At 48.4% G+C, this 25,371-nt stretch overlaps 1 protein-coding gene across 3 annotated transcripts; it reads right to left on the minus strand.

The window, feature by feature from the left end:
- Positions 1-24,062, minus strand: LOC144145304 (monocarboxylate transporter 9-like). 3 transcript variants are annotated; one of them, XM_077676868.1, is made up of 6 exons: positions 23,869-24,062; positions 21,471-21,747; positions 15,161-15,465; positions 8,545-8,688; positions 3,542-4,630; positions 1-944 (listed from the first exon to the last, which is right to left on the minus strand). In XM_077676868.1, the coding sequence occupies exons 3-6, from the start codon at positions 15,378-15,380 to the stop codon at positions 745-747; spliced, it is 1,653 nt and encodes a 550-aa protein (XP_077532994.1). In that variant the 5' UTR covers positions 15,381-15,465; positions 21,471-21,747; positions 23,869-24,062; the 3' UTR covers positions 1-744. The 3 variants fall into 3 exon arrangements, with proteins under 3 accessions (XP_077532994.1, XP_077532995.1, XP_077532993.1); XM_077676869.1 differs by lacking the exon at positions 15,161-15,465; XM_077676867.1 differs by lacking the exons at positions 21,471-21,747; positions 23,869-24,062 and adding an exon at positions 16,346-16,639.
- Positions 24,063-25,371: the final 1,309 nt, after the last annotated feature.

Below are 25,371 nucleotides of genomic sequence, written 5' to 3' on the forward strand. Positions count from 1 at the left end.
TGTCTTGTGCCGAAGTTTTCAGCCTTTCTTTATTTCCTTCTTTTAAGCTCCTGCGTCCCCACACCATCAACCTTGGGTCTCAAGCGGGCGGATAAAGACCGCACCTAGATATACTGGTTCGGCCGCGGCGGCTTCGCTTGCTGACTGTATACGCAGGCGTCCCGTTGCCGCGCTCTCCTCATCGCCGGCAGCCATTGAAGATGTACAGCCCTACAAATGCGCTGTTGACAGTATTCTGAAGCGCGAAGGTGCTCGTCTGTGGCGCAACAGATCTCTCCTCACGTGGTCGCTGGACACGCCGCGCCTCCGCCGCGTGTTTCCTGGCGACGCGCAACTTGAAGACGTGTACTTCCAATTAACAAGGGGGCTGCTCGTGCTGAGCAACGGCCGGCGTGACTATAGTGGACTAGATGAGCCCAATTCAACCAGCATAGCAACTTATCCCCCCCCCCCCCCTTCCCACTTGACGAACTCACTCTGTCCAAAAACCATGCCGCATTATGAGGCGCGTGCAAGGTTCCTTTTTCCGAGTTCCACGTCTCGCACATACGGTGGCTTGGCTCTTGCAGGCATGCAGAAACAAAACGATATTGCCGGAGCCACGTGGCACTGAGTATCACCGCACTTAGTTCCTTCGATAGTTAAAAAGGGCCTCGTGGCGAGGATTTGGGCCATCACACGAAGACACTGGCTTGGGTGTCTCGCCGAGGCTGTGAACACAAGCTGACGACGGGCAGGAACTCGTCACGACGGCACTGAAGAATACTTTTGCCCGTTCGCTGGCCCCGCCCTGACGTGGCGTTCACCAGCTGTGGTTCTTCGCCGCTTCCTGTGCAACGCCATGCGAATGCCGTCTGCGAACCAAAGCGAAGCCACCAACAAGCACGTTGTACTGCTGAGGTAGAAGATTCCCTCGTATGTGCCCAGCTGGTCCTTGAAATAGCCTGCGTTTGCAAAGGGATGAGGAAACGAGGTTAAATGCAACAAGCGCTGTAACACACCCCCTCTAAAGTTTTCAATGATTCTTCAGAGAGTGTCCGGTGCCACATGGAGATACCCACTTTGGATGTACGTTGATATAGTTTCAAGATATATATTAGCTGACGCTGTTTATAACTATCAGTTCATAATCAGTCCAATCGTTCTTTTTATTTTTGCCATGGGGAAGTTGGCATGCCGACACAAGGAACCCGCATTAATGAATGTTTAAAACGCAGCCTGGCATTGCATAAAAGTCGGTGAATCCCAGCGAGGAGCTTTATTTGTATACATTGGCCAATGGCACGTCAGGTTTGTAAACTCGTAAAGAACAAGTGCCGCCAAGTCGCGGCGACAGTGTCGCCGGGGCTGAAGGACAAAGAATAGGCATTGAGCAACACTTGGGCGCAAAATGTGATCGCATTTGCATACACGTCTGAATACAACTTAAAAGCCTATGTAACGACATTTTTAGCGCTCGTTAACACGAGCGTACGCTGTAAGGTGCACGATCACGCCGAGCTAGTGCCAGCTTCTAAGTTTGCGCTCCCGAGGTTGGCTGGCAGGTAAGACAGAGGCCCACCAGTGGCAGCTCCCTGAAGCGCCCTCTAGGGCATCGCGTTTCAGCCACAAGCGCGATTTGGGCACACAGCAATAATTTGTTCTAGTTAAGTTGGCAACAAAGGCGCCAGCTCCACCATAACATTCTGCTTCCATTTTATAAATGTAACGGTGCTAACTTCTTACATTTATTTCATAACTTTTACACACTGAAAGCTATACGAGACCTATCAGAACGTACCAGCAATGAAAACATTCCCAACTAAAAGAAGGAAAGAGAGAAAGAGACAGAGAGAACCTATCAGAACGTACCAGCAATGAAAACATTCCCAACTAAAAGAAGGAAAGAGGGAAAGAGACAGAGAGAGAGAAATTTTATGTAATTCCCACTGGTGGATCTCCAAGAATGCGGGAGCATCGTATTCCTCTCGCAGCCGGACTTCGGGCTTGGCTCTACGCGCGTGCCTTGCTGTGGCTTTAGGATACCACAACACGGAGTCCCTCGCACGCCTCTTGCACACCGTGCCAGCCATGCTAAGCCACGTCCGGACTCGACTCTCCTCTTCCCGCGCTCCCCTCGAGTCCGGCCCTGGCTAAGCGCTCTTGACCGCCTCAGTGTTCACGTGTGCTCGCTTTGGCAGCGGCCTTGGATGACTGTCGCTCCTTTCTATGTCCACCAGTATCGGCATTTCGTCGCTCATTCCCATCCTATCCCTCTTTGCTGCCTATTCTGCCCTGCAGTCGCTTCGCACTCTCTTTCATGCTGGGACGCAGGACTAGTGGGGCGGCAGAAGGCGGCGATGAGCCACCGCTGATGATGAGGACGATGACCACGGTGGTGGTGGCGGTGATTGGCATTCCCTTTGTTTTGGGGCGACCGCATGTGCCCCTCGGCCATTAAGTTTAAAACTACTGCATTAGAGATTACTGTGGTGTGGCGATGTAGTTAGCGTTAGCTTGAGGAAATTAGTTTTTATCCGTAATAGTTCGTTTCATCCGTAATGAATGTTCTTTTAGGGCCTCGGCTATCCTCCCCTCTTCCACTAGTCCATGACTTAGTCCTTTCACCTGCTATGTAACTTACTTTCTGCCTAATATCCACAAACTACGGAGATTCATGAAGGGGGACATTAGGGTCACATAAATTTGGGTGGGTACCATTACGTTTAATAGAATGTGTCGAATATGAATGAATGAATGAATTTATTGTAAAAAGGAAAGGAAAGACCACCAACAGGCGTAGTTATTCAGGTTCCGTTTCTACGGATCACGCATGGGTCATCATTTCGGCTGCATTTCTTCCTCGCTTTTCATTCCCGAAAACCTACCAAGACGTCAACACCAAGTAAGTGTACCCTTGGAGTTATAGTAAGGATATTCCTTTCTCATATCGCACATCTTAGCCCCAGTACATCTCTACCGAATTTTCGCAATCTCATAGTTTCCTCCGTCTGTCGCTTTACGTTTGTTTTTGTTCATTTAATTGTCTCTGCCACATTTTCGTCATTCCGTTAAGGTTAGGTAGTTCATAATTATTCCTATAGTCCCTTTTTTCATTACTTGGCCACACTTTTATGGAGAAATTTAAACATGACAATGAATTGAAGCGCTAGGACAACGGGATAAGCGAGTCAACACATACGAGCGCCTCGTGTGTGTTGACCCGCTTGTGCCGTTGTCCTAGCCCTTCAATGCGTGGTCATGTTCTACCAACAGGCCCAAACCAGCACCCTCGTCAATTTTAAACACTTTAGCTCCACAGTAACGGTGATTTCTAGGATGAGACACTCGCTGAAAGCGCGGTGGGTGGGCGCGTTCATTCAAAAAAAAAATTAAAGGCTTCGCCGTATTGTTAAAGCCATCCATTCATGTGGGTGATATCATTTCTCCCTTCCTTGAAATCGGTACTAAGCATGGTATCACATCACACGCACCAAAAAGTTACCGTTTTTCAGAGGTACTATTTTTAGTACTGGCAATCACAGAACCTCACACAGCTCACCTATGATCATGGGGCAGGTGAGGTGACCCACGCCCATGGCCAGCCTGCAGATACCCATGGACAGACCGAGGTTCTTGACGCCCAGGTGGTCGGCCATGATGGGGACGTAGAGGACCACCGCGGTACCGGCGCTCCATCCCAGCACTACGCACAGAACCAGCAGTGCGGCGTACGACTGGGCCAGCGGTATTAGCACGCATGCGCAGGCCACGGTCACCTTGCTGAGGCACATGAGCGTCCGCCGGCCGACGAGGCGCCTGTCCGACAGCACGCCCGACAGGGGGCGCGACACGGCGTCGCCAATGGCCCTCACCGAGAGCAGGATGGCGCCGTCCTGAGCGCTGAACCCCTTCTCCTTCACGTAGTCAACCAGGACCGTGAAAGTCACCATTGAGAAGGCGGAGAATGTGCACGATATGAATACCATGTAGAAGACGGGGTGTTTGAAGAAGTCCAGGTTGCGCGAGGTCTTGGTCCGCCTGGAAACAGCCGAATGTTCGTCCTGAGCAGCGACCACCTCCTTGACGCCGTTCTGTGCTCTTTTATCACTTAGAGGTTCAATTTCAGTGCAGTCCGAAGAAAATGTGTAGACTGACTGCTGAGTCCCGACCCCTGCCTCGACCTTTGTTGTGTTTGGCTGCTCTTCGATGACGCTTTTGTCGCAGTTTGGAGCACCACCGCACAGGTTGTCCTTCATTTGTGACTCTGAGGCTTCTTTCTTCTCAGATTTGGGTAGTTTTGCTGTCGCAGGGTTCTCCGTGTCCTCTGACGCTTGGCAGACCTTTGCGCTACCGCTGAGGGGTGTGTCAGCGGAGTCTCTTGTGGACTTTCTCCCGTCCTGTCCCTTCGCCCAAGAAGGCTTCCTGTAGAAGAGCGAGCCGGCGAGGGAATTGAGCTGTAAACCTCCCGTAATGAGCAGAGCCCCGCCAAGGGTGTACTCTTGAATGAGCAGCAGGAGAATCATCGGGTAGGCGAACGCCGCCAGGGTGCCACCGATGAAGTAGATGCCGTTGGCTGAACCACGGTATTTCCGAAAGTGATAGCCGATGAGAAGGTCTTTGGTAGGCATCACAATTCCTTGACCTATTCCTGTAACGAAAAAAAGAGAGCCTACTGAGCCTCTACGCTCCAAATTTGGTGTGGTATGGTAATACAGAGTATTTTTGCCTTCACCACTCAAGCCATGAGTGCGTAAAATAAACATAAGATTAATTCTCATCAAATGAGCCTTGTTTATATCTGCATTAAACCTGCACGAAACACCTGTCTAGTGTTTTTTTTAATACAGGCGTACATGTAGGACTTGATTCCAAACGAATTCGAATTTACGGCCACGACATTTCTTTCTGTTTAATCCGGTGGAATCATCAAACAATACGCTACTTTCTACGTCTTACCTAAGGCTGTCCTTTGTTTACTGTTGCGAGGAAAGACCAATCACTTAGCTGAGCACTTGCTAACATCGCTACTACAGAGGCGTGTATGACAAAATTCTGTGAGAACCCTGAAATGTCAAGTGAAAATTTCTTAAACACAATTCCCGCTAAATGAAAAAAAACCGCACCGGATTAAGGGCCAAGTTTTCTTTCATAAAATTCTCCAGCAAAACATGCTTGTTAAAAAAACTTCTTATGAACACAATTACCTTACCTCTAGTTTCTGAATTTCGTTTAATAGGACGTCACACTGCAAATGTAATCTTGTATGAACTGCGTTTAACCCAAGAGTACCAAACTCATTACTGGTCTCCATTCTGCTTTTCCTGACAGCTTACCAGTGGTTTCGCTGCCTACCGCGCCTAAGCGAGATTTTATGAACACAACTATACCAGAATACAGCCGCCCTGCCGGTCAAACTGATAAGGTGTATACAAGCTTGTAATTAAGAATGACGGGCTCACGGGATACAGACATAGAAATAAAAAAGAAAAAAGCAGACAAACAAGGGGCAACTAAAGTCAGCTTAAGGAACTAGCCTTTCGGACCCGTGTCGGACCCGTGTTCGTGTGGGGAAATCTTGGATTAATTACGTGATTCAATGTGTAAATGTAGCCCGGAGCTAAATGTGCGGCAGGTACGCAATGTCCCAACCCTGCAATAACAGCTGTTAGATTTCCCACCGAGACGTCCTTGAGCCTTGCGAAAGGAGAAAGTTCACATACTTCCACATGAAATGCCTCTTAGCGAAATCCGGATAATGACGGGAGAGTGCGCAATTTGCAGAGAAAAGGTTCGCCCCGTCAGTTTCCAAATCACTTCGCACATCTCGCTTTCGCTGCCATCGGGCTTTCGGCCACGTGTTTTAATTTTTTTTTATTTACTAAATACTGCAGGCTTACAATGCCCAAGCAGGACTTGCACGACAAGTACAAGTACAACTCTACAAAAGTCACTTTGCGCAAAAATATTTGAGAAAATAAATACAAAAATGCAGGGCAAAAAGAAAGAAAAGAAGGAAAACAACATTACGAATTTCAATACAGAAGTAAATAAAAATGGCCGCGGCTTACCTCAGCTAACCTTGAATATGCAAAGAAAATGCTCGGATTAGTCTGGTTGGGGCTTGATTTCGCTTGGTTAACCTTTGATGCAGCTATATTGGCGACGACGGCTCAAAGCTATTCGGTCCAGTGAAACGCTCACAGGAGGAGGCCCGGCGTCGCTTTCATTCACGGCGAACGCGGCGCAAGACGAGTCACGTAGCCTGAAACGACCCAGCGACGCATGCGTAGGAAGTTGCGGGGTTGGTCGGCGTCCGATCAGATGAGCGGCCGCCGCCGCTACTTGAGCAGAACGACTAAAAACGGGGCTTGTGTGCAGCGCCGACAGCGGGCCCGGAGAATAACGCGATGCGCTTCAAGGGGTGTGTCGCAGGGGGTGTGTCTGCGGTCAAAAGATGAACTTCCGCATCCGCGGCGAAACCGCTGAACAAGAGTAGTAAAGCTTTTCTTTAAAAACATCATGGCGAGAACAGACCCGATAGGAGGGAAACAATGCTAGACAATTCGCAGGAACCGCCCAGCAAACTTCAATTCGGGACCGCGGCACTTCGGTGCTGATACGTTTCCAAGTTTTCCACAGGTGAAAGTGCAGATACGGGTAACAAATTCCATTCTTGAATGGTGCGGGGAAACAATGAAAATCTGAAGGTGTTGGTCCTGGAGAAAAATGTGGTTTAAAAAAGGTCATGGGTGTGACGGGTTTGTTGTTGTTGTTGTTGTTGTTGTTGAAAGGGGTCTAAGATAGGTTTTACGGTCAAACCGAAGCTTGTTGGCGAAGAATTTGCAAAGAAACTTCAAGCGAAGGAATTTCCGTCTTAACTCGAGAGTAGGGATGTTATTACTGTTCATAAGGTTGGTAACAGACTCGCGGCGATTGTATTTTGAGTAAATAAAACGTACAGCCTTTCTTTGGATTTCCTATATACTATCGAGGTTAGAGTTGGTGTAGGGATCCCAGACTATACAAGCATATTCTAATGTTGATCTTGTAAAAGTGGTGTAGGCCAGATATCTTACATGCGAGGGAGCATCTTTAAGCTTATGAGTCAATTCACAAAGCTTACGGAACGCTGAAGCGCAAGCGATATGAATGTGAGCGTTCCAGCTTACATTGTTATTGTAACTACAAGGTATGTATATTCGCTAACCTCAACTAAGAGACTGTTGGAAACAGAGTATAGCAATATTTAAAGTAACGGAAGTAACCACGACGAGCCCATACCTCGCACCTCCTTCAGTTCCACCGCGGGTTAGTACTGCGTTGACGTTGGTTTCAACATCCTGACTGCTACAACTTCGTCCTCTAGACCCCCCAGCAGACAAAACCATACTCCCTCACGACATCCATTCTAACTTAATTATCAAGCCTATACCCAGAAACATGCACTCAACACCAAAAGGCGTTCGCAGCGCGCACACACATTATATAAACAATACCGCGACAAACATGACGTACATTACGTCGACGCAGCCAAATATCGGCGGCATGGTGCCTTCTCAATCGTATCCCATTGCCCTTATAATCAGGTCCAGCGCAACTTCCTGACCACCCGCAACACCAACCCAGCCACGGCGGAAGAGGTGGCAGTAGCATTAGCGCTAATGCAAAAGCCGACCACCTACCTCCGCAGTCATCACCGATTCTAAAACGGCAGTTCAAAATTTCGCCTCCGGCTTTCCGCGCTAGAGACCGGATGATCACGTACAATGAAATTACCACCCATTACCGCCTCTCTCGCCATGTCTACCCCCTAGCACACACACAACTCACCATTTATCAAGAACACACGTGGCGTCTTTTACAAACGAACACATTTCCCAATTCCGCTAAATTACACCTAATTCAGCGAGTCCTATACCTTTCACTGGACTGTACTGCCTGCCAGTCCCTCGGCACCCTTCAGCACCTTATGTGGTGATGGCCGAGAGATCCCTATCCAAAAATAATCACGTGTGACCAGTGGGAGGAGGCGTTGCGCTGCCCAGACCAGGAGGCTCAAGCTTCACTGGTCGCCCGGGCGGCTGCGGTCGCCGCCAAAACGGCGGCCACCATCGTCAACTATAACTGTGCTCCCAAATAAATGTGTTTCTTCTTCTTCGTTCCGTGTTCCTCTCCATGCTACGGTAACGGGCACCCCATTATTCGTTGAGTCCGTCCGTTGTGTCCCCGCTGCAAAATCGCATTTCCGGGGTATCACTTAGCCGCGCTAAACTCAAACTTCCATCATGGTGAACACCTATAAATAAAAGGCTGAATAAAAACGCGTGAAAAGAACCGACGCGTGAGTGTTTGATTGGCACAAATTGCTATTACCCAAGTCCACGTATGCGAGCACTGGTATCCTCTACGGAATACTAAAACGATAAAGTATATCGCTTCCCCCCCCCCCCCCTGTTTATAAAATTGATTAGAGAAATAAACGAGGAAATCGTTGGCTAGTCGACCAGCTTCAATACCCAAATATAGGGAATTTGCGATAAGATAGCACCGCTGTATACATACCTCCACAGACTCCTTGCAGTATGATGACGGTGGTCAGGCTGCGAGCGAAGAAGCAAACGATGCTGCTCGCTCCCACTATGGCACAGCCCAGGAGGGTTTGCGTCCGCAAAGACAGGAACTTTGTCAGCAAACCCCAAAGAGGACCTGCATGCGTGTGAAACGACACAAGCGCCGAATGAGTTACCCACGCTTCCAATACCACTCACTTACCTCCTTACACAACGGTCTAGAAGCAACTCGGTGCGTCAGCATTTCTTACACCTCGTAAATGGATTTACAAATATGTCCATTGATGTTTGCTCCCTAGTACAAGACCTTACCTTTAAAGGGACCCTGCAACGCTTTTTTTCAACTTTTTTTGAAATCTTAAATGCTTGCAGAACGTAGTCACCCAACGCACCCAGTTCTTAGCCGCTCCATGCGGGCGATAACTGTAGCTTTCGCAGTGCTTCCAGACGCACAGGAAAGAGTGAAATCATCTATCGAAAGTGTTGCAGGGTCCCTTTAAGCGTCACTGCTTTCATTCTTCTTTTTATGGCTTGTCAGACCCACGTAAGTTTACCTTCGAAGTGCTTAGCAAGTCCTCAGTTGTGGGGCCGTAGGAGTACGCGGGCGTATACCTCTTTTTTTAGTAAGTGACAGAGGTAACCTCCTGTTGATTACTTCAGTGTGGTTGCCGAATGTTATCCAGCTCATAGTAACTCTACGCCTGATTTCCCTCGCGAGGTTTGGATAGGTAATCACAACTTGCCCGAGACAGTCACCTTCACAGACCTGTTCCAGTACGTATTTCATTGCCTAAATCGAAAGCGTTGATGACTACACGTTTATTTACCTTCAACTTATCCATGATTATGTTTAATCTTACACCAGGCTTTTTGAGTACCGTTTTAAAAGCATTCTCTGCATGTCTTCTTCTGTATCAGTGAACAATCTTGTCATGTCATCCGCAAAGTCGAAGTTACTGAAATACTCTACGTTTACTTGGATTCCTAACTTTTTCCACTCAAGCTTTCTACACTACCCTCTACGCATGCTGCGAACGATTTGTGTGGGACGGTGTTCCTTTGTCTGATGCCCTTCCAAATAAGAAACTTCCCACTCATCTTATGTAAAGTTCTAATTCCCGTACATTACTTGTATATTAGTCCTCCACAAACTTACGTGCGTCTCCACTGCTCCATTTTCCCAATGATTTCATCACTGCGAGATTTTTTTACCAAAGGCTTTTCGCAATCTATAAATGCTTTGGGAAGAGGTTTATTATACTCCCGGAGTTTATCCACTACCCAGGTTTCTAGCGCGGATGTGAAACATTTTGAATAGCCTTTTCTGTTCGCTCGGTTAGTCGAAACAAGGATGTTGCAATTCTGCGGTTAACTAATATCCCGGTAAATATCTTGTATGAAAACGAAGAGTATAGCTGACAGTTCGGTAATACTTAAACTCTTTGGCGTCACTCTTCGTGTGGATTATAATTATGTTGGTAGGTACCCTTATTAGTCAGTAATACCTTTAGCGCCAGCAGGCATCCTAAGAATGTTTTACAGCTTTTATAGTACCATTTCACCACCATCCTTGAGTAGATCCGTGGTCATTCCGTCGTCCCCTACGAGCGCTGCTCCGCCCCTCTTCATACTCTTGAGCTCCTTTTCCACCTCGTCGTGTGCCACTGCTGTAACTTTGCGAGCCAACTCAATCCGTTCAGTACTGTTCCGTCGTCAAACGTTATTCGAGTATAAATCAGCCTAGAGCAATTCCGTTACTCTCATTATCACACCCGTATTATTCGCTAGGTTACCGTTTCACCTCCAAGTGCAAACACTATACGTGCGCCAATATCCAGCTTCCTTGCTTCCTTAATGTCCGACCTTCGATTAACCTTTATTCATTCCTTCACATGTTGTAGGCAAGAAGGTCACTGTGCTTGCTTCTGTTACTCAATGTGACAACTCGGCAAATTTCAGCAAGTTCCCTCCAGTACTCGACTCCTCGCATACAATACAATAATCCGGTCTAGTTTGGAATATGCATGTGAGGTGTGGGATCCGCATACTAAAAAAGAGATGAACAATCTCGAGAAAATCCAAAGATTAGACGCTCGTTTTATTTTCAACCGCTTTCGCCAATCTGATTCCCCAACTGAACTAATAAATGATAACAAAATTCATACTTTATCCCGTCGAAAGAAAACAGAAAGACCAAAATTTCTTTTTTATCTATCTAGCAAAAAAAGTGTACTGACCTATCAAACATCCTTGCTCCGTTATCTTCGCGTCCAACAAAACGGTACCGTTCCCAAAACTTCACTCCCATCTTTGCCCGAACTAACAATTTTGAATAGTCTTTCTTTCCTCGCACAATACAAATTGGAACAAACTACGACATCAAATTTTCGAGTCTGTAAACGTGTTAATGTGTATTGAAAATTTTTGTGAAGTGTGACTTTGATCTTGTACCTTAATATGTTGCATAATTGCCTATTATGTTGTCCCACCATTTTCCTTTTTAAGAGAGAAGCTCTTTAGCAAATCGTAATTTTTCGTGAACGCAGTTAATAAAAACTCCCACCTTCCCTCGCGGGAACCCCTGTGTAGATGCGACGCATAGGCGGAGCGCCTAAGGGACCGCGTTGTATAGCGCGCATAACGTTGAGGAGACTGCGTAAGCCGGTCCCAGTCGATGACGACGTTGGCGTACTTGTAAAGCGGCGTGGACTCTAGGTGTTTGAGCCAAGCGTGGATGTTGCTTCGCCGGAGAACGGCACACCGGTTATATGCGCAGCGCGCCCGAAGGAGAGGAAACCGCGGAAGAGAGAGTACTGCACATGCGCCGGCCCCAGCGCGTCTGCCGCGGCTATGACGCAACGTGCCGCGGCTATGACGCAACGCAATCCAACACAATCCACTTTAATCCAATCAAATCCAAATCCAATCCAAATCCAATCCAAGCCAATCCAATCGAATCCAATCGAATCGAATCCAATCCAATGCCCCTCGCGAGAGAGTGTTCGCTATCGGAGAGGAGAGGGGGTGAGCGGCGGTGAGCGCAGCTGGCGCGGCGAGGAGAATGGGGGAGGGGTGGACAACGCTGACGACAACGACGACGACGCCAGAGGGACAAGGCGAGTGAATCAGATGCTCTGCATCTAAAAATACGAAGAAATTGCCGAGCGCACGCACGTGAGCGCGGCCCTCACGGTGACCACCCGGCAGTTAACAAAACCAAGAAAATGCCGAGCGCTCGTGTGTGCGTGCCTTGCGACAAACACCCAGCGTCCCCTGCTCACGTTTGTCAAGCCAAGCGTGCCCACTTAGGGGGATTTGCCAAGGTTGCGGCGACCGCCCGGCAGTTAAAAAACCAAGAAAATTCCGAGCGCTCGTGTGTGCTTCCATCGAGGCGACCTCCCAGCGCCATCGGCGCACATTTGCAAGCCAAGCATACTCCCTTGAGAAGTTGGCAAAGGTTGCCCCCCCTCCCCCCCTCCAAAAAAACACCTCCAGCGTTCTTCGCCGTTATGTTGGCAACACTTGCTAAGAACGAGAGAGACAGGTCATAGCGTACGCCCCTCCAAGGTTATGTCCAATTAATAATTAGCACTTCCAAAAAAATGAAAGAAGCCCACACTTATAGCAACAATGATGGAGTAAAGGTCGTTGCGGCAGCAGCGAAGAAGCAAATAGGCCGCAATCGCGGACTTAAACCGACGTGATGGCTGTGAAGGTTACATACAGCTTCGCTACCATCAAGTCTTACGCGTTGGTGTGAGCTTCCTTCATGTTTTGGTCATGTTTCTTTGTCTTGTACCACCCTCATTCCTCCTTGAGTCATTCTTGACCTGCAGTATTTTCTAAATATAGAAATAAATAAATGTGTACTTAATTGTTTTCTCCGTTCATGGCTAAGGCCGCTCTAAAAACTTCGAGCGTAGGGTACCTTACCGCAACCACGACACGAAACTGCAGTGTCAGTACCAGCGTGTTGGCGGGAAACCTCGTATGCTGCCAGTGGCACAAATACATATGGAACCGAGGCCCTCGTTATGCATGTAACATGTGATAACTTATATAAAGAAGCTGCAAATATCCTACCACAGAGGCGAATACGGGTCGACACGCGAAAAGGCGCTGACACTTTGGATTACACCTGCGCATAAATTATTGGCCCGACCTCCACAGAGCTCAAACTCAACCTCAGCAAGCCTATGTTGCTGGTCAAAGCGCCGTCATCACCTGTCGAGAATACCCGAAGACGGGAGGCCGCCCCGGCACAATTACGAATGAAAGGCGCTGATTGTGCGCGTTTCCTGGTCACGCCGTCTAAGATAGGCCGCCTCCGAGACTGGTTTTCCTTGCTAGCTCTCGCCACATGTTTTCTCCGACACGAGTAGCCATTTGGGCGAGGCGTGATTTCCAGGGAGATTGGGCAATCTACCGTCTCGTATATTGAGGGCCATGCATTTAGTTCGTATGTCGCGCCGGCTCATGTGAATACCATTTTTGGCAAGATCTGCGAATAGTTTCATAAATTAGGGTAATTTAATAAAACAAAATCAATCCCCAATATTCATTCCTACGAGGCTTTGATTTTTTTTTTTTTTTGCGTTGTCCGTCTGGTCTTGAATACGCGTGCATCAGTCTGAGTTCTGCCTTGACCATAAGAAGCGTCGCACGCAGCTACAATAAAAACCTTCGGCACATTCGAAGCAAAATAGAAGCGCATAAGCAGTGTTCTTTTATTACATAATAGAAATTGCGGATTTTAAGCAACACGTTTAACTCCCAATAGCCACGGACTGCCGACCACTCGAGGTCACAACTGCCGTGCGAATGCCTGTCGAGAGGTCACGCAGGCACCACGTGCATGTTCCTCTGGGCTTGACTGGGACTGGAAAAACGTTTATTTATTTTTATTTTTTTTTTGAGTGGTTGGGCGCCACTCCTGCGGTGTCTTGTGCCACGCGATACAGCTCCCAACAGGGTCAGTAGGAGTGGTGCAACCTCGGTACAGGGCTCCAACGGGCTCCGCTGCTTTTCGTGGCCGATGAATCAGACCGACCTGCTCGTCACAGCAGCCGCTGGCCAGCAGTGCCTGCCATTACTCCGCATTAGGGTTTATGAATTTGGGGACAGCCGTTATGCTTTAGCATTCCAATGTGATATGGTAGAGGGTGGGTTTTTTTATTACGCAACAGGGAGAGTTTATTGGCGACACAATTTTAAACTTCAACGGCCGTCGTCTGAACGCAGGTCGTAATTTTCTTTTTAATGCGGCTGCTAAAAAACATGTCGCCCGGCTTGGCGCTAGAAATGTTTCGCAAGCATGGAACGTTGTCTTAGACATACCATGTATACGAAATGTCTTAAGTGACCCTCATAAAACGACATTTCGGTTGGTGCAAGACACTCACGTCCTATAGTCAGCTTACTAATAACACTGAGACTACCGAGTGTCGCAGGAATAAACTACGCTGTTTACCATACCATGCGGTCTCCCATACCACGATCTCCCAGGTGAGTTAAAATTCGTACAAAAGAGCTGATTTGCTTTCTCGACCGTCCCTTGGAGAGAAGTGTTAAGAATCTTTTCCTATTCTTCAGGTTGGATTTATCCGTAATGCAATTAAGATGTACACAAGTATGGGTCGATGCTTGCTGTTTTCTAAGCCTGATAACAATATTGCAACGAGTACATCCTATTACTAACAATTGTAACCAGTAGTTTTCTTCTCAAAAGCCTCCTTTTTGGTATATGGCTGAACCACGACAAGCACCCTAATAACCTGCTTCTTTAATTGCCACGTGTGGACAATTATAACATGCCTGTATCTTATAGACAGTAAAATGATATATCCTTCCGGGTTATAGTGTTAACTTTGATAATAAGCAGAAATCTATTCGCACTAATGACATACACGATGACAGGATGAATGTGGAAAGAGTTGTCGGATTCAAAGACAGAAGCTCCCATGCGTCTGAGACTGAATAGGACACGTTTGTCTGTGAGTAGAGACTATAATATTAATAACAACGGGTACACTCAAAAATTACCCGAGCAAGTGGGCGTATATTTTTTTTAATATAGAAAGAAAAACATTCTGGTAGCGCTAAGCTAAAGCTGGAACTTATCAGTATGCTGGATATTGGATTCCTGATCCCGTACAATGGCCATAAACTGCGTTGCTTTCGAAACGCAACTTTTGAAAATCCAAATTTTAGCATTTTCACGCGCCGAAGCTACACCTAGCCTATAGGACTCCGGATTACATTTGACCCCGTTGGTATCTTCGACGTGCGCTGAAATCTCGACACACGGGCGTTCTCGTCTTTTGCCTGCATCAGAAAATGGCTACCGTGGCCGGGATAAAACGAGTCCTTAGGCTCAGCGGCACCTATAGACGGGTGAAAAATACGAAATAAAGCGCGCGTAATGGTAATCATCAAGCGTGTCTCATGAGAAAGAAACTGCCAAACCGCCGAATTAAAAGGAACCACAAATTTGAAATTGGTAGCCACTATAAAATTGTTTACGCTTCCCTCCGATATCCGAACTACCGGACAACGGTGACAGGAGGGGACAGGACGGAGGAGGAAAGAGAGGCGTGAACGCGCCTCACCGAGAAGCATGGCGAGGCTCATGTTGAGGCTGATGACCCAGCTGGTCGCCTCCCTGCTCTCTTGGAAGGTCGTCACGAGGGCCACGAACAACACGCCGCCAGAACGACGCAGCAGACTGAGCCAGAACAGGTTCCAAGCCGCGGCCGACACCGACAACCAAGCCCACGGCCCATCGGGACCTCTGCCACGCTTGCACCGTGAGGACGGAGCAGATTGCATCCTGCGTCGCCGTTTACTTTGACTCGGAAGTTCTCGATTCACTCACGACCATCGCCTCTGGACCTCTGGCCTTTGACGTCACTGCCTGTTTGACGAAAGAGGGAGAGGGAAGGAAACCTGTCACAAACGCCGGCTCTTGGGGCACGGCTAACTCGGGAAGCTAATGTGAGCACTTCTGTCCTTTGGTGTGTTTTTCAGGCCGCGTTGTCTTGGGGTGTTTATCACGATGCTGAAACTGCAACTTTTCCGCTGCTACACTACGTACGTACCTCTAAACTGCCATAAATTAATTAGGTTTACAACTCAGGAGCGGCTATCCGCCTTTGTCAACACTAAAATTTGGGGTCCGCGGCACTGTTTTGGAATACACAGCAACCAGCCCACCTGAAAAAATACCTGCAACTACCGGGACGATATAACTAGTGCTGTAGGCGTCTTGTATACTAACAAGTGGCAGACGCGCTGAAGATATAGAGCGAAAGGTTATGTTTGCATGCGAAATTGATTATGCGCATCGGTTGGTCGTAAAAATTGGTATACAGAAACATAAGAAGCTAATTGAACACCAAGGAATCCTTTCGTCTTCTTGATCCACCATGCATCAGAAGTCGCAATGAAACTGAGTTACTAAGCACTCAGACGTACGGCAGTGTGCTAGCACGGATGACGTGGGAACTGAAATCCATAAACAATTTCTTTCTAAGAACACTTCCACTAAGCCCAATTTTATAAAAAGGACATTCACTTCTTGTTGCACTACTTTCAAGATCATCTAAACCTGCAAACGCCGCCGTCCATATGTCGAGTACACTCGCGCCCGTTTCCTTGTTGTATGCGCATGCATGGCCTCTCAAGTACCGTCACAGCGTCTTCCTGGGGTTGTTATAAACGAGGCAAAACAAAACCGAGAAACCGAGAAATCAGCGAGCCCTCCAAAACAGGCCGTAATTTCGTGCACAACACACCTCATCGCAGAGACACTGGTTGTCGCCCAGCTTCCGCTGTAGCGTTCAACACCTCGCCGGTGCTGCGAACTCGGCCCTTGACAAGCACACGCAAGCATGAGGACATCGAAGCGACGGCGTGCACTCAGACCGACTCGTTGCATCACGGAAAATTCGCATCTGCATCGGCGGTGGTGGCGACTACCACGGGTGATTCAGGTAGCTCCCAGCTATCGTGATGAACGCCTTGTGTTTATGAGCGTCGCACCCGCGAGCACAGCTGATCCGACGAGTCCGCGCAGAGTCAAGGCCACCCTCCTTCTGTTTCAGCGGGGAGGGCGAAGACAACCAGTTTTTCCGCGACTCCTTACTCCGGAAAGGCCCAGCGGCCTTTTGCGATAACGTTGGTGGTGACGCCGCCGCTCTAGGCAACGGACCGCGCGATCAGTCAAGAAAATCTGTCTTGAAACCATGAAACGAAACCCGACGTGCAACCTTTTGTGTGTTTGTGCGTACGTGTCTGTATAATTCTGTTTAGGTGCCTGCGCAATTGCAACCGGTGTTAGACCCCTTGATCGGGGACTTATTTCCCTTCTCCTCTGCCCGTTCATGCCCTCTACCCGCCCCTCTTTCCGCTTGACTGCTTGCTCAATCGGGCCTGCTGGAGAGACCACCTAACATTGTTTCAGTTGTTGCTCTTCACACTTGCCCGCGACAGAAAAACTCTTACTAAACTTGTCCGGAAACCGAGCCGGTTTCCCTTCAAAGATGAAGTGGATTCTGTGGGATGCCTGAGCGCTTCACTGCTGTTTTCGTTAGCCAGCACGCCCGCCATGCAACAACCTCAACAGGTCAACCCCACCTCCGGCGACTTCCACTCAACTTCACTTTCGCTACAGAATCCTCTCTTGCCATCCATAGCAATATCTATGACCTATTCATCGTTCGGCCCATTCCCCGTAACATGCACTCGACGCACAATCGAGCCCGCCGGGACCAGCGTGCGCAGGCCCTTACGAAGCGATACCCAGTACACCCGGCAACTGTATGTTGGCGCGGCTAGCTACAGGCACCACGACGCCTACGCCGTCGCAATTATCAATGGTCCCAACAGTCCCCCCCCCCCCCCCTTACCACCCTCAACCTTCGCACTTCTTCCCCCGCGACTGCGGAAGAGGCGGCTGTTGCTCTTGCATTAACACTACGGCCTTCCCCTGCGATCATAATCTCCGATTCGAAGACGGTCATTCGAAATTTCGCCCGGGGCCGCATTTCTTCCCTGGCACTCAAAATCCTTCTTCAAAATCCCCCTGACTCCCCCACCGAGATGCTGTGGACCCCAGCCCACACGGGTGTGGGAGGGAGCGAGGCAGCACACAGAGCCGCTCGAGAGCTCAACTTTCGAGCAGGCCTTAGCCTCGATCCCTTCCATGGAGCCCTGTCAGCTCCAGATCGGCTCCTTTCCTTTCATGAGATTACGTCTCATTACCGCCTCTCCCGCCGTCTACTGCCTCCTGCGCACCCGGCGCTCTCTCACGCCGAAGAACGCCTATGGCGCTTAGTGCAAACGTATAGCGTTCCTTGCCTCTCCCGCCTGCACCACATGTACCCCGCTCTGCACTCTTCACCCCACTGCCCCGCTTGTGGGGTGGTCCAAACCATGGATCACCTCCTCAGGCAATGCCCCCACAACCCATTCCCCCCATACCGAGACGGGGATCACTGGGCGAGGGCGTTGGGCAGCTCGGATTCGGAAGTGCAAGATGCCATCGTCGCCCGGGCTGCCAAAGTCACCGGAGACCTTCCTCCATCGGTCACCACCTCTCCCCCGAATTAGCCCTTGCGGCAATAAAAGCTCTCTCTCTCTCTCTCTCTCTCTCTCTCTCTCTCTCTCTCTCTCTCTCTCTCTCTCTCTCTCTCTCTCTCTCTCTCTCTCTCTCTCTCTCTCTCTCTCTCTCTCTCACCACGGTGAACCTAACGAAACCAACGTATCACCATGCTTCGCGAACAATGTTGTGGAAAAGCCCACCGTAGCGTTTCCAAATCGTTGTGTCCGTGCTTTGCCACCCGCCCCCCTCCCCCCACCCCTTCAGGTACAACAAAAGAGCTTTGGTAGTGCATGCAGCCTGTCCTGGACTCGCCAAGGACCAAGAAAGTCCCCCGGGTTATGTCCCACGTCTCCTGATTTACGCAGGCATGAAACAAGTGCCTTGAACATCGAACCTGAGCGTATGACCAGCTCGATGCCTCCACGTGGGTCACGGTTCCTGGAAATTTCATTTACGCAATGCCGTTTCAACGAAAAATCGGGCGTTTTCTCGAACACAGTTTCATTGAACCACTTTTACCGAATGTATTTATAATCATTACTTTTTCTGTCTTGTACCATACAGTCAAACTGTATACACTGCATTTTAAACAAATGAACATAATGATGGGCGAAAACGGTCTGCTGACCTTTAAAAAAATGGGAAAGCGTGGGAAGGGCGCACCCATATCCAGCCGCCTCAGCACAACGCAAAATATTTGTTTTACAAAATTATGTTATGTCCTTGGAGTTGCTGAATTCAAAGAGTTGACACATCAGGGTAGGAGGACTTACTCTGCCTTCTTCCGAGAAAAAATTTGTAGACGATGTTATGTTAGGGGGGGGGGGGGGGGGGGGAGGGCGTGCTAAACATTCTTTGCATATATGTGTATAGTCTGTGGCGAAGCGCAGTACTTTATGCCCTAAATTTTATAGGCGTCCGAACACTAAGTAAACGTCGTGCAAGCACATGCGCTAGTAACATTTAGTGAAAGTACTATGTTGAGTTTGTGCGGACAGCCAACGCCTTGAATATGAAAGCTGGCACTCACAAAAATCAGAGATAAGTGCCCAGGGGGGGACACTTGCCTGAACAGAGCCCCCGTTTTCCCCGCTACCTTAATCGCAAAGTTTGTCCTTCACTTGTGACAATAAATTTATATATTTGCACAAGCTTATGCATGCCGTCTATGTGTCGTTTAGAGCTTTAAACCGTGAGAAACTACCCTCGGGCAGTTCTGAACAGTCATCTACCACTGCGTGTCATACAAGGAATTCAAATCTCGGTTTTCTAGGCCGCCGTGTAACCCTTCTGTCTAGGAGAATTATGACTTATTAAATATCGCATCTAAAATTTACTCTCAGTCAGTTATTCACTGAAATGGCTGACACAGTAACAACCATCAATTTCAACACGTTGCTACCGGAAACGATAACAAGCATTAGAGTTTCCCTGTCGCGAAAATGTGCCATGATGTAGAGAATATTTCTTTTGCTCCATACCTTTAATCTCAACGATAATTTTAAATGCAGAGCATTTCTTAGCCTCGCCTCTTCCTGCGTCGGACGGCGTCCACAGATCCGCGTCCGCAGCAGGTGCGCCTCTCCTCCTTCCCTCCTCTCTCTCAACAGCAGCTGGCGCGCGCATGCGTCGTAGTCAGCCCGTTCGCTCCGTCGCGGTCTCGGCGTAACAGGTGCGTGATAGCAGCGCGATGGGGCGTGGAAGGGCGCGCGCTGCTTGCGCATGCGTGCTCTCCCCCCCCCCCCCCCCCCCCCCGTACTGCTCTCCCTCTACTGCGCGCGCTGCAAATATAAAGCGGCTAGCGGTCGCTCGTGAGTCGTGCTTCAGTCACTGCGTTGCTCCTTCCTTCCTTGGTTGACCCTCGCTCCACCCTAACGCGACTTTACTCTCCTCTCTCTACCCCAAACCAACACCAACGCAACTACGACCCAACTACCCACCCTAACGCGACTTTACGCGGCGTTAACGACCCCCAATGCTCTGCATTTACTCGTGTTCCCCTCGCGGGAAGGCGCGGGAATTTTTTTTGTGACTTCTTAATTCTCACCGTGTGCTTTTTATGACTCGCCAGCTGTCTACCAGTCTACCTCTCCGCTTGAGAGCATGAAGTAACGTATTCTATTGTAGGCCAAGGCAGCTGTTCTCCTGAGACGAGACAATTAAGGAGCAAAACGCCAGTGCTAAGGGCATGCCGAACGTATAGAAAGAATACTACAGTGGCAACGAAACGCACTACTCCAGCAACGTGTTCACGCCGAATTCTTTCTCCACATGGACCTGTACTCGCAGCCAATTTGCAAATGATTTCTACAATACTGGTTATCCTGTTCTTGACAGGCAGTAACTGCGTACTCCAGCCCCGTCGATTCGTGCAGCCCTCACGTTCACTAATTGGTACCTCTCCTAATCCTTGTATAGCAAAAGCTCATTTTCGCCGTTTTTTTTTTTTTTTAATAATGTTCGATGTTGGGCTAGTTGGTAGAACCGCGGAAGAGTAATTGATGATATTTCCTGAGTCTGCAGCGATCGCAGTGCGGGAATGTGTCTAAAAGATGCGTAAATGGTGACGCCAACCAACAACACCGGGTGCACAAGTATATATACATTCACGATTACATCTATTTTGTTTCATCGGTACCCAGGTCGTAGATGTCGTCGTCTGCCTTACTAAGCCCAGAGCGCTTGTGCATGTTGGTGTGGTAATGCATAGGTTGAGACCTAGAAACCTAACCGGGGACAGGACCGTATACTTGACATTAAAGTCTGCACGGACCCTATATATATGCTTACATTTCTTATAAACTCATTACTCTGTTTAGAGGTTTTAAGCGTTCAATAATAACTATCAAGCAGCCTGAGTATGTGCATTATCTGATGTTATTGCTGTGGTACTTCCCACCTGTTCTCATTGAGTTTACACGTGGACGTAGAACTTACGCCGTGGTGCTACGTGCCGTGAACATGCACGAATCTTTGGTGCGCACACAACCAAATACTGCCACCTCATTACTCCTTTCTCCTACTTCTCGCGCTGTGGTTGAACCTAATGACTGGCGCTGACCTGGACGCCCAGCGACTACTGTTCTCCAGGGCAAAGATCGCCAAATCGTCGTATGGGCTCCTGTTCTGAGGAAACATACCTATTTCTCTGCGATATAAAGTTGTCTACTACTACTAATACACCATCGTCGCATTCCATCCCCTGATTGCCTTTCTCCATCTCTTACTTTTCCCCGCAGTACAAGGTGCGGATGACTCAAGACTATAGATACACCAGTAACATCATATATAGGTCCCATCGGCAATGCATCGCTTACCAAGAAGCAAGGTGAGGCTCATGTTGAGGTAGATGACCCAGCTGACCCTTCCTCTGGTCTCAGCGAATCTTGCGATGAGGGCGACGAAGATCACGCCACCCGAATGGCGGAGCAGGCTGAGCCAGAAGAGGTTCCAAGCCGTTGCCGAAGCCACTAGCCAAGCCCACGGTCCATCGGGACCTCGGCGGAGCCGTGAGCAAGAAAGCCGGAAGGGTGCATCCGGGTTACTCTGTTCAAACTTTGCACAGGGCTGTAGACCTCGGCCTTGCAGTCGACTCTGTTAAAAAAAAAAGCCAGGAGGTCAGAGCCAGTGAGTGCTAAGCTCTCGGGTTGCAGGAGACTCAGGAATACTCAAGCAAGAACTTCTACTTCTTGTATTCTTCAACTTGTTTTCTTCGTTTTGTTCTGGTGGTTCCCCGTTCTTAGCTACAATTTTGGTACTGCGACTCACATTCATTCGTAATTGTGCACGTTATTCATTTTTTAAAGGGAGTTGGGCAGATTGACTGTTAATAAATCTTGGTGCTGTACTAGTTCATTCATAGTGGTCGCAATAAATGTTAGCGCAGAGCAGACAAAACACAGGAGAGACGGGCGGGACTGTGGCGCAACTGCAACTGATTTTATTTTGAAGCCATACGTTCGTATATATAACGATAGCCGAACACGCGCAGCATGTTTCGTAACGTGTAAAATTCACACACACACACAAAACAAAAATATTCCGAGTCATCCTTATCAAAAATCTGCGGAAGTTCGGGGAACTGTCTGCTAATGCCGTAGAATTCCTACCGCCTGTCTGGATTGTGAATTCGTTAGCGCCGCATGTAGCAATAAGTAGCCAACGACGCTGGGTTATTCATTGTTTTCAGTTTTCTTTTGCTTCTTTTCTTCAATTGTATAAATATACACCGTACTAGCGATTGAATGCCTTTACTTCGACATTTTTTTTTTTTTTTTTGCAGATCCAAGGCGTAGTGAAGGGTTGGTCCATTCTCGCTATTTTTTAATTCGCATTGTCATCGTTATTTTGCGCGCTTTTTAAAGCGAACGCCTTCTCAGTGCGACCGATGGCGTTCTGTCAACAAAATAATGCGTTTCCCCATAGACCGGTTGGTCGACCGAAAAGCTCTGATAAGATCTCTGGACACCCGTCGCGTGCGTGAAACCTAGCTTTCGTTGTGTCAAAAGGGTTACTTGAAAATCGCGAAAAATGACATGGTTATCCCACAAACAACTTATCGGTATCTTCGCACGGGTTTGCTCTTTGTTTCAGATTTGGGTCCTTCAAAGTTTGGGGACCGATTGGACGCACTTTGAGTGAAGGTTGAACGCTGTTTAGCGTTCGCGCTTCTCTCAACTATCAAGAATAGGTGGTAATTTTTTGTTAGTTTAGTTCTCGTTTGCGTGTGTGTGGGGGGGAGGGGGAATCAATAAGATGCACATTTTTGGTTTCGTCAGTGCATTTTTGTGAAACTTTAATTTTTTTAGATTTTTTTTTATTGTTGGTTTGAACAAATTCTGTCTTACCAATTATCTCCATTTACGCGTTTAAACGTAGAAAAGTATTGCATCCGCTAATTCTGCCTGTTTACGCGAATGCAGGGCGTTACGCTGTTCAAGCTGTCGGGGCACGCGTCAAAGAATGCTACTCATTGAAATTCGATTTCCGGGGAGAAGAGGGCCATCGACATATCACTGATACACCATTCGCAACGTTTCTTGATTTAGTATGCCTCCAGTAATTCTCGTGCATTTGTGTCGCGGCTTCGACCCAAGGTCCTGATCTCACTTAGCCGCAGGGCTTCACAATAGCAAGATCCGCAGGGCGCAGCTTTTTCATTTCTAAATTCCAATTTATGTTTCCGTGCTCGGTCGTTTATACAGCGTCCCGTCTTGAAATGGGCCTAAAACTAGTACTCTTTCGGAGTAGGCATCGGCAGCTGTTAAGACAACCTAGTGGCAAGTGCACTCAATGTAGGCGAGGAGGAAAGCTCACATGTAGAGAACAGTCCACATGAGGGCATTGCAGACACACAGCTTTCAAGCGTCGGAAAGGCATGGGTCGCAAACTTTTTTGGTGTAGGGGGCCTTTTATTGTTTCTTAGTATGCTAACGAGAAAATAAAAAGGGCTATACAAATACAAACTGCAGTATTTCGCGGCCAGTGCTCGGCCCAATGTCCAAAAAAGAACATTTTGACATGGCGCATTCATCCATTCATTTTTTCCTACTTCATGACATGGTTTTTACGGGTGTAAAAATTTCTCATTGAACCACGTTGCAGAAAAGGAAATTTACGACGCCACTAAAGGTCCTCCAACCAGTCGACATGTAATAAAACGAGAACTTTGACAATTACGGGTACTCTTAGTTCGTCTGCGTAATTAGAACTCACCACTTCAATCTCGGCGCTGCAATCTCGTCGTCATCCGGCGAGCACACCCAGGCATGCCGACATGCACGCCGTGGCGAGAAGTAGTGCTGCAAGAGACTAGTCGTCGTGCAAAAGAGGAACCTGGCAACAGCGCGAGCAGCGGCAACGGTGAAGTCCAGCCCGCTGCAGGTTTACGCGCCCGCAGTGAGCGCAGCCATTCGGTCTGCATGCGGAATCCCGAGCTCCGCTCTTTTAGTTACACGAGACGCGCGCGTGTGACGTGAACAGAGCAGGGAGCGCAGGCAACAAGTTTTTCCGGGACTCTCGCGGCGCTCCGATGATGAAAGTCCGATCGCTGCAGACGGACAAAGCACAAAGTGCGCTGTGCATGGAGAACGCTATTCCTCACAGCGTTCTCTCTATTAAAGATAGCCTTTCTTAGGTTACCTAAACGCAAAAATTTCGGTTCGTCTGTGTGTCTGCCTGTCACTCGATTGAACCGCCCGGCCAAGAAACGGACTAAAGAATGCTGAACACGAAGTATGTATATAGGCAACAGCGTTCCAAACTACTGCACCTGCTGTTATGACTCATATATGTTCTTATTATTCAACGCAAAGGGAACCTTAGGGGCATATTTTTGAGGTCAAATATACGTGCATAACTGAGGGCACCAAAGCTGCTTTAATTAAGAATATACATTGCACTGGTCTTCACGATAGCAAATAAAAAAGGCGTTAAAAACGTTTTTGAAAGAATGCGCGCCAGTCCACCCTGTGAAGGGGGTTGGAAAGCGAAGCTGCTAACAACACCCACCAGGGTTACGCATGCGACGTCACTTGAATTCACACACGTGGCTCTACAAAGAGTGAAACCAGAGAGAAGTGAAATGCACTTAACCATACACTTTATTACTTTAAAGAGATATTCTTTGCCAAGGTCAAATCAATGCATTATCCATGAATGGTGGTTGTTTGAGTTTTATTTGTGAAATACATGAGTGGAAACTCTTTTTTATGAAATGAAAGGAAGCTCAAACCCGGTGTTAGACGATCTCCCTTCTCCTCCGTCTCTGCCGCCACCGCCAGCGGCGACCAGAGCGTTGGCAGAGACGGAGAAGTGAGATGCCATGCGTTGGTGCAAGCTTCCATTAATTTTTACTAACTCCTAGAGCATGCGCAAGGCGATCACACGGCCGCTACACGCTCTGTGGGCTGAGTGCACAGCGGTTCGAGAGGTCGCTTGACGGTATCTCGTGGCATTCAGCGAGAACGCAGGGGGTAAACCCGCAGGTATGCTCGGTGAGTGCCCCGTCTGTCTCCCCCGCCCCCGCTTGGGCTCGTAGCTCAATCGGTAAGACAACTCGCTCAGTTTCTCTATTCGTTCCAGGTTCTCATCCTGGTGGTGCCCATAACTTCTTTTATTTGTTCCCCGGAGTTTTTTGTTGACACCAGCGGTGGCGACAGAACCCTTAGAGGTAGAGGTAAAAATATTCGCTTTAAAAAGGCAATGTAAAAGCAAACA

This window comes from Haemaphysalis longicornis, unplaced genomic scaffold (assembly GCF_048455015.1).
Source record: "Haemaphysalis longicornis isolate Haplotype H1 unplaced genomic scaffold, Haemaphysalis longicornis Haplotype H1 scaffold_7, whole genome shotgun sequence".
NCBI lineage: Eukaryota > Metazoa > Arthropoda > Arachnida > Ixodida > Ixodidae > Haemaphysalis > Haemaphysalis longicornis.

What these genes read in the sequence shown, in the direction of transcription:
- LOC144145304 (XM_077676868.1), bottom strand. Translation starts at nt 15,380, where the DNA reads ATGCAATCTGCTCCGTCCTCACGGTGCAAGCGTGGCAGAGGTCCCGAT. An exon ending in GAGCCTCGCCATGCTTCTCG is followed by an intron (nt 8,689 to 15,160) that starts GTGAGGCGCGTT and finishes ACACGCATGCAG; the next exon opens with GTCCTCTTTGGGGTTTGCTG. An exon ending in ACTGCAAGGAGTCTGTGGAG is followed by an intron (nt 4,631 to 8,544) that starts GTATGTATACAG and finishes TTTTCGTTACAG; the next exon opens with GAATAGGTCAAGGAATTGTG.